This window comes from Vidua chalybeata, chromosome 22 (assembly GCF_026979565.1).
Source record: "Vidua chalybeata isolate OUT-0048 chromosome 22, bVidCha1 merged haplotype, whole genome shotgun sequence".
Classification (NCBI taxonomy): domain Eukaryota; kingdom Metazoa; phylum Chordata; class Aves; order Passeriformes; family Viduidae; genus Vidua; species Vidua chalybeata.
This window is the reverse complement of record NC_071551.1, coordinates 6,181,172-6,201,928: the sequence shown is the minus strand read 5'-3', so window position 1 is coordinate 6,201,928 and position 20,757 is coordinate 6,181,172. Positions and strand designations below refer to the sequence as shown.

Here is a 20,757-nt window from a genome sequence, read left to right as displayed (position 1 = left end):
GTTCCTTTGTGCTTGGTGGCAAATTTGTGGTGGTTTTGTTTGTTTGTTTGTTTGTTTTGGGGTTTTTTTGGGTTTTTTTTGTTTGGTTTGGTTTGGTTTTGTGTTTTTTTTTTTGGTTTTTTTGGTTTTTTTTTGTGTGTGTGTTTCTTTTGTTGTTGTTGGTGGTGGTTTTTTTGGGGTTTTTTTGGGTTTGTTTTTGTTTTTGTTTTTGTTTTGGTTTGGGTTTTTTTTTGGTTTTTTTTTGTTTTTTTTTTTTTTTTTTTGTGGAACTGTGGGTTTTGTTCCAAGGATTCAAAAGCTGTCATTCATAAAATCACAAAAGTTGGGAAAAGCTTCTGAGATCACCCTGTTAAATCATAATTTTAAATGAAGTGCATGTTCTCCCTGTGCCTGCACATCCTGGTTAACACAAAACTTTAACCCCCATCCCTCAAAAAACGTGTTGGAAATGTAAAACCAGAAATATTTTGGTCTTGATAAATCCTTAGTTCCAGTAAGGATTGTTTTACAGGGAAAATCCCTGAAATTTTGGCAGATCTGGTAAATATTTGTGCTCAGGCACGGGGTGGGATTGTTGGGGTGCCCTGTGAGGGGCCAGGAGTTGGACTCTGATCCTTGTGGATCCCTTGGAGCTCAGGACATTCCCTGTTTCCATCATTCTGAGCATGCATTTGGGAAGAAAAACGTGAAAAACGCCAATCACTTGGTTTTTAAAATGTTTTAAAGTTTAATAATAATAAATGGTTATAAAAATAGTAACACAATTAGAGTAATAAAAATTTAGAGTTAGGACAATTACAAGACAATAAAAAGCAAAGAATTCCGGATGCTCTTGGGCCCTTAAGCCACGACAAGCACGCCTTGTGAAAAAAGGAATCACCTGAAAAGCAACAGCCTGTTGCATATCCAAAACACTTCATGATTCTGCTATATTTAATTTAAAACAAGAAATTCATCTGGTACTTGTCAAAAAGTTTCTGTTAATTCTCAGGCGTTTTCGGGTCTAAGTCAGGCTTGAGGAACTTCGTTTCTGTTGATAAGGAAAGCCATAAATTCCTCTTCTCTGGAAAATTTAGGGGTTTCTGTAATTGTTATCTCTGTGTGAAGAATTTCTTGATTGTCTTCTCCTTTTCTAAAAAAATATCTCACACACATAGTTTCTATTTTAACTACTAATGCTTCATTTTGATTACAAAACTACATTTACTGTATTATTAAAATGTTAATACAGCATAACTTTCAGCATAATACATATAGTAAATATCTGTCTAGAGCCATATAATATGCATTTTTCACAAAAATGAACATTTAAAGGGGAAAAAAAAAAAAATCTCAGGTGCCCCTGGCCTGCTGCTGAGGGCTGGGCACGGCCCAGGTGTGTTCTACATTTTACACCATTTCAGGCTGCAGAATTCCACGTGTTCCTGACTTTCACTCCACTCCCCTTTCCTGTCATCTTTCCCATTCCAAAATGATGGATTGGGAGCTGATTTCTATGGAATATCCCACATAACCACAAATAAGGGTTTCCCTGTGCTCCCCTTCTCTGGAAGCTCCCGTCTCATCTTTCCCATTCTAAAACATTGGATTGGGAGCCGATTTCCAGGGAAATCCTGCTCTTTATCCCATAAAACCACAGATATGAGTTTCTCTGCACTCCTCTTTTCCACCATTTTTCCCATTCAGAAATGTTGGATTGGGAGCTGATTTCCATGGAATATCCCACTCTTTATCCCACATAACCACAAATAAGGGTTTCCCTGTGCTCCCCTTCTCTGGAGACTCCTGTCTCATCTTTCCCATTCCAAAACATTGGATTGGGAGCCGATTTCCAGGGAAATCCTGCTCTTTATCCCATAAAACCACAGATATGAGTTTCTCCGCACTCCTCTTTTCCACCATTTTTCCCATTCAGAAATGTTGGATGAGGAGCTGATTTCCATGGAATATCCCACTCTTTATCCCACATAACCACAAATAAGGGTTTGCCTGTGCTCCCCTTCTCTGGAAGCTCCCGTCTCATCTTTCCCATTCCAAAACATTGGATTAGGAGCTGATTTCCAGGGAAATGCTGCTCTTTATCCCACATAACTACAGCGAGAGGTTTCTCCACGCTCCCCTTTTCTGCTTTCCCATCCTCTCTGCCATTCCAAGGAGCTGATTTTGGGGGAAGCCTGGGATAGCCCCAGGGGAAACCTGGGATAACCCCACGGCAATCCCGGGATAACCCCAAAGGAAACCCGGGATAACCCCAAAGGAAATCCGGGATAACCCCACGGCAATCCCGGGATAATCCCGAAGGAATCCCGGGATAACCTCGAAGGAATCCCGGGATAACCCCACGGCAATCCCGGGATAACTCCAAGGCAATCCCGGGATAACCCCACGGCAATCCCGGGATAACCCCGAAGGAATCCCGGGATAACCCCACGGCAATCCCGGGATAACCCCGAAGGAATCCCGGGATAACCCCACGGCAATCCCGGGATAACTCCAAGGCAATCCCGGGATAACCCCACGGCAATCCCGGGATAACCCCGAAGGAATCCCGGGATAACCCCACGGCAATCCCGGGATAACCCCGAAGGAATCCCGGGATAACCCCACGGCAATCCCGGGATAACCCCGAAGGAATCCCGGGATAACCCCACGGCAATCCCGGGATAACTCCAAGGGAATCCCGGGATAACTCCAAGGGAATCCCGGGATAACCCCACGGCAATCCCGGGATAACTCCAAGGGAATCCCGGGATAACCGCACGGCAATCCCGGGATAACCCCACGGCAATCCCGGGATAACTCCAAGGGAATCCGGGATAACCGCACGGCCGCGCCGCCCGCGGCCCTTAGCAACGCCCCTCACTCCCGTTGCCACGCGGAAGCGCCGCCCGCCCCGCTTGTCCCTCCCGGCGCTCCGTCCCCCACACGGCTCTCCCTCCCCTCCCGCCTCTTTCAACCAATCAAACCCCACACGCGGCGCCTCTCCGCCAATCAGAGCGCGGCGCGGCGCTCCGGCGGGCCAATGGGAGGCCGGTCCGCCTGGCGGCGCAGGCGCGCGGGCCGCGGCGCGTCCCCCGCGTGCAGCCGCCGCCGCCGCCCTCATGTCGTGGCTGTTCGGCCTCAACCGCGGGGCCGCCCCGGGCGGCGGCGGGGACGCGGCAGCCCCGGGCAGCGGCAGCGGGGCCGGCCTCTCCCTGCCGCCCGGCCCCGCTGCCGGTGGTGCTGGCGGCGCCGGGGACCGTCAGACGCCCAAGGACAAATGGAGCAACTTCGACCCCACGGGCCTGGAGCGCGCGGCCAAGGCGGCGCGGGAGCTGGACGCGTCCCGTGCGTGAGGGGACGCGGCGGGAGGGCGGCGGAGCTCGTGGCGGGGTGTGAGGGAAGGGAGCGGGCTGTGCCCCGTGGGACGCGAGGGAAGGGCAGGGAGCGTCCTTCCCGCTGGGTGTGAGGCGTTGAGGGATGTTCCACCCGAGGGGTTTGTTCCGCTCTGGAGCAGAGAGCAGGGAGGGTGTGAGAGAGAGTCAGAGAAACGGACACTGAGGGATTTAATCTGCACCTTGGAAAAAGCTTAGATTGGTGTGAGAGAGAGTCAGAGAAACAGTGAAGGATTTAATCTGCACCCTTGGAAAAAGCTTAGATTGGTGTGTGAGAGAGTCAGAGAAACGGACACTGAGGGATTTAATCTGCACCTTGGAAAAAGCTTAGATTGGTGTGAGAGAGAGTCAGAGAAACAGAAAATTCCACAGACACTGAAGGATTTAATCTGCACCCTTGGAAAAAGCTTAGATTGGTGTAAAAATGCAATGCACAGACATTAAGCAAAAAAAAAAAAAAAATCAGAAATTTGTGTTTCTATAGTTATAAGAAAGAATATACCTTAAGTAAGAAGCTGTACTATAAGTACAGTGCTGTTAAATACTGTACCAATAAAACTAAAATTAAACTGTACTAATAAACTAAAAGGTTTATAATCTAAGAGTGTAGTTGTATAGAATAAACTAAGGGTTTAGGAGTTATCCTAGAAGCATACATGTGTGTATTTGTGTACATGTGACACAAAAACCTATTAGGCAAAAATATCCACAGTGCAGCAGAAATGAGTAAAAGTGAGAAGTTAGAAAGACAAAATGAGCCCTGTAGCAGTTGTTTGTTAAGTTAGGAATTATATATTACCTTGTAACAAAGAAATTTATAGCTACTCTTGAGCTCTAAGTGCTAATCTCACAACCTCTAAAATCTCACAGCCTCTAAAGTGAACGTTGATCTGAGCAATAAATTGTTCTTAGTGCTGGTGCCATCCTTCTTTACTGACAGTGGTGGGTGTGGAGTGTCCCTCACGGGCTATTCCAGCTCTGTCCAGACCCAGCTCTGTGCCCTGAGCTCTGGGATGGCCCTGCTGGAGCAGAGGAGCCTCTTGGGGCCCTTCCAGCCTCGCCCATCCTGCTGCACCTGTGTCCTGTGGGGTCCCACCTGGCCAGGGCAGCCTCTGGCTCCTGCCCTGCTCTGCTGGGATCAGCATTCCCAGGCACTGACCTCTGAGTGCTTCCTCAGGGCTTCTGAGGAGAGAGGGAGGCACCAGAGCATCTTGATAAAACCACAGATTCCCAGAATGGTTTGGGTTGGAAAGGACTTGAAATCCCATCTCATTCCACCTCCTGCCAAGGGCAGGGACCTTCCACTATCCCAGATTGCTCCAACCTGGCCTTGGTGGGATCTTTTCCACAGCTGTGCTGAGAATCATTTATTCATAATCATTTATTCCTTCCAGTATCCCAGATTGCTCCAGCCTGGCCTTGGTCAGATCTTTTCCACAGCTGTGCTGAGAATCATTTATTCAAAATCATTTATTCCTTCCACTATTCCAGATTGCTCCAAGAACCATCCAGCCTGGCCTTGGTTGGATCTTTTCCACAGTTGTGCTGAGAATCATTTATTCAGAATCATTTATTCATAATCATTTATTCCCTGGAGGGTTGAATGTGCCATTGCAGAGCTGTGGAGCAGCATGGATTGAAGAGCCTGAGCATCAGCTTTGCTGAGGAAAGAGCTCTCACTGTGGTGCCTTGTGAAGGCTGAGCTGGAACAGAGCTAAAGAATAAAGCAGGGATTTATTAAAGGATCTCCTCATGGATCCACCTTGGGCAGCACCAGAGCCCAGCCAGGGCTGCACCCAAGGTGAACCCAAATGGTCCCAAGAAATGGATGATTGGTCACAAAATGATCAGCTCTGCTCCATTTGCACCTTGGAGTTGATTGTCCCATTCCAGCTTTAGCCCAGGCACTCCCATCCTGCTTGTTTTTCTCTCTCCAGCCCACGCTGTTTGTGCTCCTGGGCCTGAGCTTTGGATCATTTGTCCTTGGTGCCCAGCTGGAGCAGGAATTGTTTTGTCTCCCTGCTCTGTGCACAGAGCTCAGCATCCCCTCATGTGAAGCTCAGAGCCACACACTAAAGCAGCAGAGAATGTGAAAAATAGAAAAGCTGAACCTGAGACATCAGCACAGAATGTGAAAAATAGAAAAGCCCAAACCTGAGGCATCAGCAGAGAATCTGAAAAGTAGAAAAGCTAAAACTTAAGGCATCAGTAGAGAATGTGAAAAACAGGGAAGTTAAAACCTGAGGCATCACCTGTCCATAATCTCTTCCCCTCCTCCAGGCCATGCAAAAGATGCTCTGAGCCTTGCCCAGATGCAGGAGCAGACCTTGCAGCTGGAACAGCAAACCAAACTGAAGGTGGGTTGCAATTCCTCACCTTGGAACTGCTCAGGCAGCTGCCAGGTTTGGGAGGGACAAAAGTTAAAATCTCTCCTCTGCAGAGGATGATAAATTTTCCTTTCTGTTCAGCTTCAGCGAATTGTAGTTATTTGCCTTTAGGAGAAAAAAAAAAAAAAGTAATTCTGGAAGGTGAATCTCAGCTAATTTGGCCTATCCTGACACAGATTTTTGTGGCTTTGATTAAAACTTGCATGTCCTCAGTTGTTTTGTGACTCCTGGAGTATCTCTGCTGGTTTTGGGGAATGACAGGGGGTTTCTGTGGGAACTGTAAAGTAGCTGAGTAAAGGACAGGTTTCTGTTTCTCTTATAAAGGACTTTAGGGATTGTTTGGTGTTGGTTGATCTCTTGGATATTTTGGGTTTTTTTAATTGTGTTTAATCCTGAAATGGTTGATGATATTTCTTAGGAGCATTGGGAATTTAATTTTTATTATAAATTCTATTATCATATTATATTATAATAATATGGTGTGATAATATTTTATTATAATAATTTATTATTTCTATTTAATTTTATTATTTATATTTATTATCATATTTTAACTTTATTGTGTCAGTGGTCATTTTTTGTGGGTACTACTCTGAATACAGAGGGATTTCTTGGAATGTGATTGTCAGTAGAATTTCTGTGGAGGATGATCTCTGAATTTCTGGTAATTAAATTCTCTGGTTCTGTCCCAGGAGTACGAAGCTGCCATAGAACAGCTGAAGAATGAGCAGATCAGGGTGCAAGCAGAAGAGAGAAGGAAAACACTCAATGAAGAAACCAAACAGCATCAAGCAGTAAGGGAATGAGGGGGAAGCCAAGTGAGGGGAGACCTTGTTTGTGTCTTCCCTTAGAGAAAAGGCAATGATGCATTAATTATCCCTTTCATTATCCCTTTAATTAATTATCCCTTTTGGGGGAGAGGAGGTCTGGGGGTGTTCTGTTCACTGAGCCCCTGTTCTGTCCTGGATTTGTGATGTTGAGCTGGATTTTTAATCCTCTTGGACTTTTGTTCCCAAGTTCTTGGGCATCCAAAGGAACTGGTGGTAGCAGTTCCTCTCATTCTGTGGGTTTTTTTTGGGATTTTCCTAAAGGGCTTTTCAGGGAAGTGTTGAGGAATACTGGTTTATCAACTGAATGAAAAATGAAGCCATTAAAGAGTGAAATGACTCTGGAGTTATTTGGATTTCAGTCTTAAGTAGCTTGAAACCACATTTCTTCTGAATTAAACAGAAAAAGATATCTTAAGAGGAGAAATGATGCAAATCTGAGTTGTTGTGAGCAGTGTTGGTGCTTCCTGGTTTGTTTTAGCTTGAGTGGCTGATGTGGCAGTAATCCTGAAACAGGGAAAACAAAGGCTGGCCTTAATGTTAAAAGCTAAATTCTGGGGATTTCTTACTCTGAGAGCACAGGAGATGAGGGAACTGATTAATTCTAATGGATTCTCAGCTTGGGAAGTTTGCTAGAACTGTTTATTTGGCACGTGCTGCTTTTACCCTGGCAGAGTTTGGACTTTGAGCAGGGCTGGCCCAGGAAGCAGCTGCACACTCAGCTGCTCTCAGGGGTTGTTCCTTCACCTCCTGCTGCTCACAGGGCATCATTTGAGGTTCTCATGGGTTACCTGAAACTACAGCAAACTCAGTCTTGGTTTATTCCATGATGTTTTACTGGTGCTGAGGAGATAATTCCCAAGCTGTTCTGCCATCCCTGTGTTTGGAACAGAGAATGATGTCACCCCTGACACAGAATCCTCCCTGGATGTGGATCCTCAGCCCACTTCCAGTTCAGTGGAGATGACTTGGGTTTATTTGGAGTTACAGTGATTGATTAGAGGAATTAATGAGCAACAAGTAAATCTTTATCAAAACCAGAGCCCATCAGCACATCCTGACAGTTCTATTGCTTGCACTCACCAGTCCAGATAATGTGGTTTACAACATGAAAACCTTATTTTTCCCACTGAAGTCTCCTTCTGTGGGCCAAGAAACCCTTGCTCTTTGTCTTGACATCTGTGATACCATAAAATGAAATCAGGCTGTAGAGATTTCTCAGCACAGAAGAGTTTTTGGGGCTGAGTGAGGATATTTGGCCCTGTTCACATTCAAATCCAGGATATTTTTTTGTTTGTATGGATTTTCCCATTTTATTTGTTTTTTTTTTTTTCTTCCTGAACCTCATTTCCTTGAGGAGCTGGCTGTTTTTTAAGTGCCTAATCTGTGTATTCTGTTTTGTTTTTTGAAGAGAGCCCAGTACCAGGACAAACTGGCACGGCAGCGCTACGACGAGCAAATGCGACAGCAGGTAGGGAGGGTTCCTGCTCTGATCCAGCTGGGAATGGGCTGGGAGCCTTCTTAAATCCAAGAGATGCTCTGGAGCTGTTCCCTGTCCTGCTGGGCACAGTTTATCTGTATTATCTGCTCAGCATCAGCAGTGCACATCGAGGGCTGGGCATTAGGACAAAGCAGCAGCTTGGAATTAGGAGGGAAAATATGGGAGATGGGGAGAGGAAAACACACTTCAACCTGAGCAGCAGCTTCTTGAAAATATTTGTAGTGATGCCTTGTGAAAGCTGGCCTAGAACAGAGGCTGGACAGAGCTAAAGAATAAAGTTGGGATTTATTAAAGGATCTCCTCATGGATCCACCTTGGGCAGCACCAGAGCCCAGCCAGGGCTGCACCCAAGGTGAACCCAAATGGTCCCAAGAAATGGATGATTGGTCACAAAATGATCAGCTCTGCTCCATTTGCACCTTGGAGTTGATTGTCCCATTCCAGCTTTAGCCCAGGCACTCCCATCCTGCTTGTTTTTCTCTCTCCAGCCCACGCTGTTTGTGCTCCTGGGCCTGAGCTTTGGATCATTTGTCCTTGGTGCCCAGCTGGAGCAGGAATTGTTTTGTCTCCCTGCTCTGTGCACAGAGCTCAGCATCCCCTCATGTGAAGCTCAGAGCCACACACTAAAGCAGCAGAGAATGTGAAAAATGGAAAAGCTGAACCTGAGGCATCAGCACAGAATGTGAAAAATAGAAAAGCTGAACCTGAGACATCAGCACAGAATGTGAAAAACAGAAATACTGAGGCATTAGTAGCATTTAAATTTACATTTGGTGGAGTCATCACAACATCAACATCTCTTCTGCTGTCATCTCTCCCTGTAGCAACTTGCTAATGAGGAAAATCTGAGGAAGCAGGAGGAATCTGTGCAGAAGCAGGAGGCCATGAGGCGAGGTGAGTGTTTTGTTCAGCTGCTGGGAGTGTGGGGGCATGTGGAGTCCTTGTGCTGATCTATGTGTCCATGCTGTGTTTGAGGTCAGATTGGCAAGAACAGGTAAATCCCAGGAGTTCTAAAATTACCAGTTGCTTCCAAGGTTAGTTTTAGAAAGGGCTCCTAAACATCTGCCCTGTCACTCCTGGATTTCCCAGTGATCTCTCAGCATCTCCTGGTAGAATAACTGAAATTCTGATTTCATACTGGAACAACCTAAAATAGTTTTGAGGAGGGAAGAGAAACAAAACATCTTCTGAGAGGAGAGGTTATATCTGTATCACCTCATCTCCATTCAGTTTCCTGCAGAAAATAAAAAACCTGTGGTGTGAAACTTGCTTAGTTTCTTTGTGTTGTTGGGAATTGCCAGAATTCCTGGGTTTGCAGAACTCCACTAGGGTGCAAGTCTCAGAAATGTTAATGTTCATTTGTGTTTGGCTGAATGGGATGGGAAGGGCGGTTTGCTCCGAGCACAGATGTGGCCAGCTGTGCTGCCACCCAGTGAAGGAAGTGCAGCCTGAATAAAGCAGCCCAGTGGTGAAACCCTGCAGGCTTGGGTTATTTTACTCCAGGATTTCTCATTCATTTTCCTTTCACACAGTTCCATGTTTGAAGTCACAGAGCTTCCAAAATCCCTTTTGGGACCGGCAGCTCCGTTTTGCTTCTCTTCCTTCCAGTGCACAGCGACTTCCCTGGGGTTTTCCTTCTCCCTGGCATTAAGCCACCCAACAATTTGACCTCTCTGCTGTTTTTTTTTACCCAAGCTACTGTGGAGAGGGAGATGGAGCTGCGGCACAAGAACGAGATGCTGCGGGTGGAGGCGGAGGCGCGGGCGCGCGCCAAGGCCGAGCGGGAGAACGCCGACATCATCCGCGAGCAGATCCGCCTCAAGGCCGCCGAGCACCGCCAGACCGTGCTCGAGTCCCTCAAGTGGGTGCAGGGCAGGGCCTGGAGCTGCTCCACGTGTGTCCCAGCCTGTGGGAGAACCTGGGGTTTGTTCCTCTGGAGCTGCTCCACGTGTGTCCCAGCCTGTGGGAGAACCTGGGGTTTGTTCCTCTGGAGCTGCTCCACGTGTGTCCCCACATGTGGGAGAACCTGGGGTCTGTTCCTCTGGAGCTGCTCCACGTGTGTCCCAGCCTGTGGGAGAACCTAGGGTCTGTTCCTCTGGAGCTGCTCCACGTGTGTCCCAGCCTATGGGAGAACCTGGGGTCTGTTCCTCTGGAGCTGCTCCACGTGTGTCCCAGCCTGTGGGAGAACCTGGGGTTTGTTCCTCTGGAGCTGCTCCACGTGTGTCCCCACATGTGGGAGAACCTGGGGGTTGTTCCTCTGGAGATGCTCCACGTGTGTCCCCACATGTGGGAGAACCTGGGGTTGTTCCTCTGGAGCTGCTCCACGTGTGTCCCCACATGTGGGAGAACCTGGGGTCTGTTCCTCTGGAGCTGCTCCACGTGTGTCCCAGCCTGTGGGAGAACCTGGGGTCTGTTCCTCTGGAGCTGCTCCACGTGTGTCCCCACATGTGGGAGAACCTGGGGTCTGTTCCTCTGGAGCTGCTCCACGTGTGTCCCAGCCTGTGGGAGAACCTGGGGTCTGTTCCTCTGGAGCTGCTCCACGTGTGTCCCCACATGTGGGAGAACCTGGGGTCTGTTCCTCTGGAGCTGCTCCACGTGTGTCCCAGCCTGTGGGAGAACCTGGGGTCTGTTCCTCTGGAGATGCTCCACGTGTGTCCCAGCCTGTGGGAGAACCTGGGGTTTGTTCCTCTGAGGAATTTCAGTCTGGTGATCCTCCCACATGTGGGAGAATCTGGAGTTTGTTCCTCTGGTGTTTCTCCACGTGTGTCCCAGCCTGTGGGGTTTGTTCCTGCAAGGAATTTCAGCCTGGTGCTTCTCCACATGGGAGAACCTGGGTTTGTTCCTCTGCTGCTTCTCTAAGTGTGTCCTCACATGTGGGAGAACCTGGGGTTTGTTCCTCTGAGGAGTTTCAGCCTGGTGCTTCTCCTACACCTCGGAGAACCTGGGGTTTGTTCCTCTGGAGCTGCTCCAAGTGTGTCCCCACATGTGGGAGAACCTGGGGTTTGTTCCTCTGGAGCTGCTCCAAGTGTGTCCTCACATGTGGGAGAACCTGGGCTTTGTTCCTCTGAGGAATTTCAGCCTGGTGCTTCTCCCACATGTGGGAGAATCTGGAGTTTGTTCCTCTGGTGCTGCTCCAAGTGTGTCCTCACATGTGGGAGAACCTGGGTTTTGTTCCTCTGGAGCTGCTCCAAGTGTGTCCCAACTTGTTGGGTTTGTTCCTGTAAGGAATTTCAGCCTGGTGCTTCTCCACGTGGGAGAACCTGGGTTTGTTCCTCTGGAGCTGCTCCATGTGTGTCCCCCCATGTGGGAGAACCTGGGGTTTGTTCCTCTGAGGAATTTCAGCCTGGTGCTTATCCCACACGTGGGAGAACCTGGGTTTGTTCCTCTGGAGCTGCTCCACGTGTGTCCCCCCATGTGGGAGAACCTGGGGTCTGTTCCTCTGAGGAATTTCAGCCTAGTGCTTCTCCCACATGTGGGAGAATCTGGAGTTTGTTCCTCTGGAGCTGCTCCACGTGTGTCCCAGCCTGTGGGAGAACCTGGGGGTTGTTCCTCTGAGGAATGCCAGTGTTGTGTGAACTCTGTGGCTTCTCTTGCTACATTGTCACCTGAATGGCAACCAGAGACATTTAGAGCGATACAATTTTTTTAGCAGATTATTTCAAGCCTTGTCCTCTAGTCCTGGAGCTCAGTGGCTCTGAGATCCCCTCAGTTCTTTCAGGTCCCCTCAGGTCTTTCAGAGCACCCATCACAAAGCTATAATGCAGTTTGGCTCCACAGGGGTGAGTGTTTAGCTTTGGAATTGGTTAATTTCAGGTGCTTTGAGATTTTGAACCAAAAAAGCTTTAGAGTTAAATACCTCCAGTTCAGCACAAATAATGCATTAAAGAAGTAAATTGATACCATCTTGAGGCCAGGTGCTTTTCTGGACTTAATCCCAGCTCAGGTGTAGGCATCAGATGATTATAAATATATTTTCCATGCTTGCTCATGTTTCAATTCTGAGGTGAGCCCATAGCTTTGACTTTTCTGAAGAAGATTAACAACTTTAATACAATCTGAAAGCCTGTCTTTAAAATGTATTAATTCAGTCCTTGAAATCCTTTTCTCTCCTGCTTGCCACAGGACAGCTGGGATGCTCTTTGGGGAAGGATTCCGTGCTTTTGTGACAGACTGGGATAAAGTCACAGCCACGGTAAGGTTGGGAAACCTGTCAGTAACTTCCAGAAAAGCCTGTGTGTAAATGTGTGCTAAACTCCTGCTTGTGTCACAGCTTTAAATCTAATTTTGATGTAGCCTAAAGGGCACTTAGAGAACTCTTATGTGTGCTAAATAAATTGATTAAAAGCCAGACCAGCTTCTTTTCACAGGATAAAAGAGCTTGGCAGTGGAATCTTGGGGACATAAAGTTGTTTCTCAGTGTAATGCTTAAAACAAAACAGCAGTGAAAATATATTTTTGGTAGTGTGGCTGGTTAAAATAGAAATTTTGCTTTAAATCAGTCACAACCATCTGCTCCACCCTCTGATTTTATACACACAGGCTGATCCAAAACATCCTTTGCCTGAGAGCTCTGGGGAGAACAAGCCAAGCTTTTAGTGGCTCCTTTTGTCATCTGTACCTGGGGTGTCTGCAGCATTCAGAGCCTTTTGTAGATCAGTCCTTGGTGCTTTGAGCTGTGCATTCACTTGACCCAGATACCAATTTCCTGCATTATGGTCATTTTTGCTTCTGACATGCTCTTCTCTTGTGAATTTGGGACATTTAGCTCAAAAAAAAAAAAAAAGAAAAAGAAAATATAAGAAAAAGTCAAGTATATTTTTAGAAAGGAGATAACACAGCTGGAACTCATCTTTTCTGTTGCTTTGAAAAGTTTGAAATTACTATAAGGTAAGAACCAGTCAGTTATTTTAAGATTCTTGTAAATGAAGGCTGAATTTTCAGCTCTGTCTATTCTAAGTGCTTCTCTTTCTCTGCCTCTTCCCAGCCAAGCAGAACCCCAAAAGTTCTACTTCAGATTGTTTGGTCCATTGTGGTTTTGGTGTAATTGTCTTTATTTATCAGAGACCCATTCCTTTGCTTGATGCTTTATGACAAATAGGTAGACTGTAATCAGACTGATTTTTAGAGTGGGCAGTTGGGTTTTAAAGCTCTGTTTCTCTGTATCTTGTGACATGAACATCAGTGAAGTCCAAAAGTCTGAGGAAGTGACCTTAGATCCATCCAGGCAGAGGGAACTTTGTGCTGGGTGGTTTAAGAGAGCATGAGATCATGGCACTGTTTTTAGAGGGAGCTGCTAAAAAGGTGAAATCTGTTCTGTGTTCTGTGTCTGAGCTGAACTGGGTGTGGAGATCCCTCACTCTTTGCATCCTGGAACTCACAGTTCTGCTCCCTTCGTGCTTCCACCCAGAGCAGAAGTGATGTCACACATTTCAGCAGAGTGAGAGCTAACAGATGGTGCCTCATGGTTTATTGAACACTGCCATCCTTGTTGTCCTTGAGGCTTTTGACCTTGATCTGCACTTGCAGGAGAAGTCAGCTTACTTTAAAAGCAATTGCTGCAGTTTGCTCTTGTCTCTGATACAAATTATTGGCACCAGCTTTAAGCTGACTCCAAAATCTGGAGTCTTTCTGCTTCACTGGCAAATCGATGGGAATGGCTGATTTTGTGGGGTTTCTGAAGGAGCAGCCCAGTGAGTGATGGTAATTCCCATTCCCATGGTGGTAATTCCCATTCCCATGCTGGTAATTCCCATTCCCATGCTGGTTTTGGCTTTGTTGCTCCTCTGGAGCCCCTAATTCCCTGTTGTGTTACAGCTGTCACCTTTAGCAGATATTCCCTTTTTTGTTCCCCACTGTGCCCTGCCTTGGTGGCAGCCACGATTCAGCTGTTTTACCTTGGCATCTGAAATTCAGCTTGCATTTTCTGGTGTGGTCAGGGGCATTCTGGCAGGCAGCACCTGGCTGATGTGGCTGTTTTATCTTCATTACTCAATTTAGTTGAAAATCCAGCCCCACACTTTTTGGCTGATGTGGCTGTTTTATCTTCATTACTCAATTTAGTTGGAAATCTGGACATCCCCACATTTTTTTGGGCAGGATGTACTTTTGGATTCAGGACTAAATGCTTCACTTGTGCTTCCTCTGCTTTTTGCTGTGCAAGAGCAGTCAGTGAACAGGGAGTGTGAGACCTTGACTGTCTGAACAGGGATAAAACACCTTACCAAAAATAAACCCCTCCTGCTCAGCATTTGTCCTGAATCTTAATTCCCCACCACAGGACAGGCTGCACACAACAGCACTGCCTTGCCAAGTGTTTTTGCTCATCTTTCCCCCCCCTTTTTTTTTATTTTTTTGCAGGTGGCAGGCCTGACCCTGTTGGCAGTGGGGGTTTATTCTGCCAAAAATGCCACGGCTGTAGCAGGGCGCTACATAGAGGCAAGGCTGGGCAAACCCTCCCTGGTGAGGGAAACCTCCCGGATCACGGTGCTGGAGGCTCTGAAACATCCTATCAAGGTAAAATTCACCTTTGTTTCTGTGTTGCACTCAGCAAAACTCAGGCTGGGATTGTCAGTGGGTCTGAATAAATGGAATATTGGAGGTAGAATGGCTGGGCCGAGCCCACTGGTATTTTTCTGTAAGATGTTTTGGTCCAAGTGAGTTGTCAAAATGTGGGGGTTTTTTTCTACCTGTGAGTAACTGAATTTGTCCTCCCAAGGTTGGTAAACGTCTCACCAGCAAGGCTCAGGATGCCCTTGAAGGAGTTGTTCTCAGTGTGAGTACTCTGTTCTCCTGTCTCGGGCTGTGAAGGATGACTTTGGATTCTAAATAAGAGCTGCTGGTTCCTTAAACTCACTTCTAAAGCTGTAATTCCAGCAGTTTTGGAGTCATAGCACCCTTGGGACACTGAGACCATAAATAAGCTCCTGTGTTCAGTGTGACATGCATTAAGCAGCCTGTTCACCTTTTTTTCCTCTGTGAAAAGCAGTTGGAAGTCTCAGTTCAGTCCTTGCTCTGCTGCAGTTTCTCTCTGTAGTCAGCATGTGAAGATTCAGAATTCCACTTGTGCCATCTGAAGTTAAGGATTACTGAACCCAGACCTGCTTCTAGGCCAAAAAAATCTAAATATTGTGTGCATTTTTCCACCCTGAGATTGGTTCTTAACTTGCTAATTAGTGCTACTTCTGTCTATTTGCTTCTGAATTTGATTCCTGGTTATCAGGCAAATTTAAGAGCTGCTTGAAGCTGCTGAGAGAAAATGCTCCTGCAGGAACAGCTCTCTTCCAGTATCCCCAAATGCAGTAGTAATATAAATATGAGTTTATGACTTGAGAAGGAATTAGCACTGCAAAGAGTTGCTTATGTTTTGACATATCCCTCCCAGGGCATCCATTAGGAAGTGAATATTTAGGTGTTATCTGTTCCTAAGAGTAGTCACTGCACTCCTTCCTGCACTGCTGCTTTTTCTTATGAAAGAATTGTAGCCAAGTGGACAGAAAATCAAGTAAATCCTCACATAGGACAGGAAATGACCTTGGTGTGGAGTCATGAGCAGCTGAAGTTAAGACTTAAAAGCTTGATCCTGGAGTGCTGCCTCCTTCCTGCAGGTACTGATGTGGGCACCTGGTAGGTGCAGCTCTTTTGGTACCTTCTGATCCTTAAATTTAACTCTTTTCTTGCAGCCCCAGCTGGAAGCACGTGTGAGAGACATTGCCATAGCAACAAGAAACACAAAAAGAACAAAAGCTTGTACAGGAATATTCTGATGTACGGCCCCCCTGGCACTGGAAAAACTCTTTTTGCCAAGGTAAAACCCTGCCAAGATTCTGCCAACCTGCACCTTGCAAAGCATTCTGAAAATTCCAGGGCCTGAGGACCTCCCTGGGCTGCAATCTATTGCTGGAGTGTTGCATAAACATTGTGTTCCTGTTGGGGAGGGAGGCAAGGGCAGCCTGCCTGCTTCAGCTCTGAATCAGTGCAGCCACTTGGATTCTGGTGCTGAGAGGAGGCAGAGGAGCCTTTCCATCTGGGAAAGGCCCTTGGCAGCTGGGATTTGTGGGAATTGCAGCAGCAGCCACTTCATACCCACCTCTGGTGGCTTTATGCCCTTGCCTAAATGGCTCTTTCCTGCTCCAGAGCAGACACAGGCATGGCTCCATGTGCAGAGGCACTGCCAGGATGATTTTTACATGGATTTGAGTCAGAATTTGATTTTTTTTTCCTTGCTTGTCCACAAGACCTGAGGTTTCATCAACTTTTTAACAGTGACAGATTTGCCAAACTGGTGCAAGTTGAATTTTTTTTCTTACATCAGTACATGAAACCCCTACCCCAATAGTTTTCAGAGATTGTGGCACCTAAACCTTTGTATGGCACCTACTGGATTTCTAAAACCACCTAGTTTGGGTTTCTAAAGCCAACAGAGAGGCACAGAAATGGAAAAAATAAACAATACACAAGTTAAAATTGCCATTAAGTGATAAAGAAGCCAATAACTCCCTTTTTCAAACCAGCACAATGACAGGACTAAACTGCTTTCATTCTCTCTTCATCCTCCATGGCCTTGCAGTGAAAGAAAAGGTTTAATTTGCTGGTTTTTGTTTCATTGCAGAAATTAGCTGTGCACTCAGGCATGGATTATGCCATCATGACAGGAGGGGACGTGGCCCCCATGGGCAGGGAAGGGGTCACAGCCATGCACAAACTCTTTGACTGGGCCAACACCAGTAGGAGAGGGTAAGTTGAGCTTTTCTTTAATCCTCAGTTTGGGTTTTTGCTCAAAAAAACCCTCACCACAACAGTGGTTTTGCTCTAAAAACCCTCACCCACAACTACAACAGTGTAGTTCAGCCCCTCAGTTGCTGTTACTGAGTGAGGTAACACAGAATCTCCTGAAGTTTTCCTAGAACGGGTGAATCCTTGTTAATTAGTAATATTTTAAAAGCTGGAAACCTTTGCTTTTCTGTTCTCTCAAACCCTTCCTACACCAACTTTTCCAGATCAGTCATAATTTGATTGTCTGATCTCACCAAGCAGGAGGAGACTTCCTGCCCACTTGAAAGCTGGGACAAATTACCTTCAGGGTGATTAATGATCTGACAGTAATTAGAAGGTGAGCACAAATCAGGTGTTCACACTCTGGATGTTCCCTGTTGCAACTGCTCAGATTTTAAACACTGATAGTGTTTAAATCCAGCTTCTGGTTTACTTTTGAGTCTCAAGCAGTGAATTATAAGAAATAAAAGAGGATAAGGAGGAGATGGATGCTAAAGGCATTGACATCAGGTGTAAAAATCACAAACACAAAAAAGAACTTTTGCTTTTTCAGTCACCTTTAAAAGCAAATTTTTATCTGCAGAGAATCCTCCTGTTGAGGCTGAATCTGGGCTCCCTGATTTTGTAGGAGTGTGTAGTTAATTTGCTCCTAGCATTGTAAATGGATTTTTGCAGTGCAGAGGTTGCTTGTCCAGCCAGGATGGTAAAATTCAATATTGAACTTTCAGGAGGTGTCACTTTGGGTTTTCTGCTGGTTTGATCTCAGATGTGTAAATGTGGCTGCCCAGTGATTTATGTGTTCTCTGATTGCTTGAGATGGACATTATCTTGCAGTGTCTCTTTTAATCCTTGCTTCATTCATCACCTAATTCTTTCTATTTCCCCTTACAAAGAAAAAAAAAAAAACCAGGGATCTAAAAGCAGGATTTAAATTTTTGAGCTTCTGTCCTGAGGCACTATAGAAGGGAAGGTGTTAGAATTTAAGTGAGCTGAGAATTTAAGTGAGAAGTTGGAAGAGATGTGAGGATACTCAGCTGGATGCTCCCATCAAGGAATTATTTTACAACGCTGCCTGGGTCTGAATTTCTCTGCCCTAATAAAAAATTCTGTGAACTTCAGCTTTCTACACTTCCTGATCAAAGCTTACATGTGTCCATAAAATCAATATTCTCACCTCCAGTAGCACTGAAGTATTTAAGCATATTTAATTCTGAATATCCACCAGTGTTAGCTGTTGCCTTTATTAGCTGAAATTGTGATAACAGACACTTTTCTGCAGAGAATATTTGGGAGAAGCTGGGGCTGGGTGGGAGATGTTAATAGGCCTGAAATCCCCTGGAAGAAAGCTGGGTTTGAAGTTGGGCAAGGAGGTAACACAAGCTGTGACAGCTTTATGAGCAGCCTGGTTCTGTTATTGATAAACATCTTTACAGGCTCAGTCCCTTGGGAAGAGCACTGCCCTTGGCTTAGAAGTGAATTTATTTTGGTGAATAATTCATGGACTTTATTAATTCACTTCTCCACAGGTAGTAAAACCATAACATTAGTGCTGCTGTGGTTTGGAAAAGAAAAACCTCACAAAATAACAAAGCAGGCTGAGGAGAGGACTCTGCTTTGAGCTTTTCAGAGTGGCACAAGGAAGAGAAATGGCAGGGAGGTGTCACTGTCACCAAGACTTCTGTATTGTGCCCTTGCACACATCTCTCTAAAGAGGAGGGAATGCTAAAATCTCACTCAGATTTCAGCAGGTGTAAATTTCAAATATCTACTGCAGCTTGGCAGTGACATCCAGCACTGCCAGCCACAAACTACAGACTGTGCCTATGGAAGCTCCCACCTGGATTTAAAAATCCCCAGGAGTTTAAGGTCCTGTGCCTTTCTCTTGCTTCAGTCTGCTTCTGAACAGCAGTAAGAGAACTCCAGAGGCCTGGGGGCAGATCTGTGTGAAATGAATCCATTTTTCAGCTGCTGGGCCGGGCCAGGTGCACACCATGGACAGGTTGCTACAGCTTGAAAAGCTGTAGTAGAAAATGAGGTTCCTTGTGCAATCCTTTGGGTGCTGGCAGCTGTGGGTGCCTGGCAGTGGGGCAGGAGGATCCTGGAGCCAGCTGAGCCTCTGTTGGAGCCCTGGCTGCTGGGAATTCCAGCCTTTCTGTGCTGCCAGGCACCAACCCCCAGGAGAACACTGCACTGACCTGGGGCCGTGGAGAAGCTCCCAGGATGGAATGGTGGAACTGGGATTGTGGGGGTGGAGTTTGGAGAGAGGCGTGTGATGTCACAGGGTGGGAAACTCCAAGTTTGGGGTTTTAGAGTGTGGTGATATATATGGAGCAAGATGGAGGTTTTAGGGTTCTTCTTCACCTTCTCCACCTCCTTCTCCTCCTCCTTCTTCTCCTTCTCCATGGGTTTGGGTGCTGTTATGCAATGGGGTAAAAAAGTCTGCATTGCTGTTATGCAATGGGGTAAAAAAGTCTGCATTGCACCGACCCTCAGGAGAACACTGCACTGACCTGGGGCCGTGGAGAAGCTCCCAAGATGGAATGGTGGAACTGGGATTGTGGGGGTGGAGTTTGGAGAGAAGTGTGTGATGTCACAGGGTGGGAAACTCCGAGTTTGGGGTTTTAGAGTGTGGTGATATATATGGAGCAAGATGGAGGTTTTAGGGTTCTTCTTCACCTTCTTCTCCACCTCCTTCTCCTCCTCCTTCTTCACCTCCTTCTCCATGGGTTTGGGTGCTGTTATGCAATTGGGTAAAAAAGTCTGCATTGCAGGCCATGGGTGGTTGGTTATTGAGTTAAAAGTAAAAATAATTTAGGTGTCATTTGATAATTGGACAGTTTATCCTTAAAAGGCCCTGTAGAGACAGCTCCATTTTTAGTTTGTTGGAGTGAAGTGCTGCAGAACTCGGGGCTTGTGACACTCTAACATAGATAAGAACTAATAAACTTCTGAAAACAAGGAATTCCATCTTGTCCATGGCAAAAAAAGGAGCAAAGACTCCCCAAGGCTGACTGACTGTCCTGTTACTGTGGGGTGCTTTCCTTTTGCAGCCTCCTGCTGTTTGTGGACGAGGCCGACGCGTTCCTGAGGAAAAGGGCCACAGTAAGTGCTTGGTGTGTGTCTGCTCTGCTCCTGCTGCACTGCCAGCCTGTGCACTCGGATTATCTGGCCTCAAAGGGCAAAAAAATTAAAGCTGGCAGGTGCTTCAGTGCTCATCTGATTAGCTGATGATAATTTTTTGAATTTTCTTTTAAATGCCTGTTGCTGCAGGTCCCCAGCTGGGTAATAATTAGCATTGACTCCATGGTTCAGAAGGCTAGACCAATTGCTTTATTATTATATTATCTTATAGTATATTATATTATACTTTTATTACACTATATTACAGTAGCAAGAGCTCTCACTAACTACTTATTGAAAAACTTGTGGCTCTCTCTCCTGAGAGTCCTGACAGAGCTGCTGTGGATCTGCTTGGTCATTGAATTTAAACCCCATCACCAGAATCCAGTCAAGCACTCACCTTGGGCAAACAATCTTCACATGGGTAGAACACATGAAGAGAGATAATCATTGCTTTGATTCTTTCTCCTAACTTTCCCAGGCCAAAGCTTGAGAGAACTCTCTCTGTTCTCTCTCTGACTGAGCTGAGAGCTTCCATAAACACCTTTTATGTATTCTCAAAACCCTTTGCAGTTTTCTGTCATTTTCTGTCCTTGGGGTCTCCTGAACTTGTTGGAACCCATGCAGCTGTAACTGATAATTGCTTGTGTGTAGCTTCTCTGTCCCAGAGGTGCCTGGGAAGAGATATTTTTCTACAATAAATAAATACTTGTAATTTCATTTCATCTAATATCTTGACATAGTCCTAATATTTTAATTAGGCCAAAAAAACCCAG

At 46.2% G+C, this 20,757-nt stretch overlaps 1 protein-coding gene across 1 annotated transcript in view; it reads left to right on the top strand.

Annotated features, from left to right (window-relative positions):
* Positions 1-3,127: 3,127 nt before the first annotated feature.
* LOC128798823 (ATPase family AAA domain-containing protein 3-like) overlaps positions 3,128-20,757 on the top strand; it is a 29,512-nt gene continuing 11,882 nt past the window's right edge. Inside the window, 13 exon segments of the mRNA XM_053962678.1 lie at positions 3,128-3,327; positions 5,655-5,731; positions 6,454-6,555; positions 8,000-8,059; positions 8,914-8,983; positions 9,785-9,950; positions 12,212-12,281; positions 14,447-14,602; positions 14,805-14,861; positions 15,769-15,814; positions 15,817-15,893; positions 16,698-16,822; positions 19,912-19,963. Of these exon segments, the coding sequence (XP_053818653.1) occupies positions 5,687-5,731; positions 6,454-6,555; positions 8,000-8,059; positions 8,914-8,983; positions 9,785-9,950; positions 12,212-12,281; positions 14,447-14,602; positions 14,805-14,861; positions 15,769-15,814; positions 15,817-15,893; positions 16,698-16,822; positions 19,912-19,963 (1,026 nt within the window). The 5' untranslated portion in view covers positions 3,128-3,327; positions 5,655-5,686.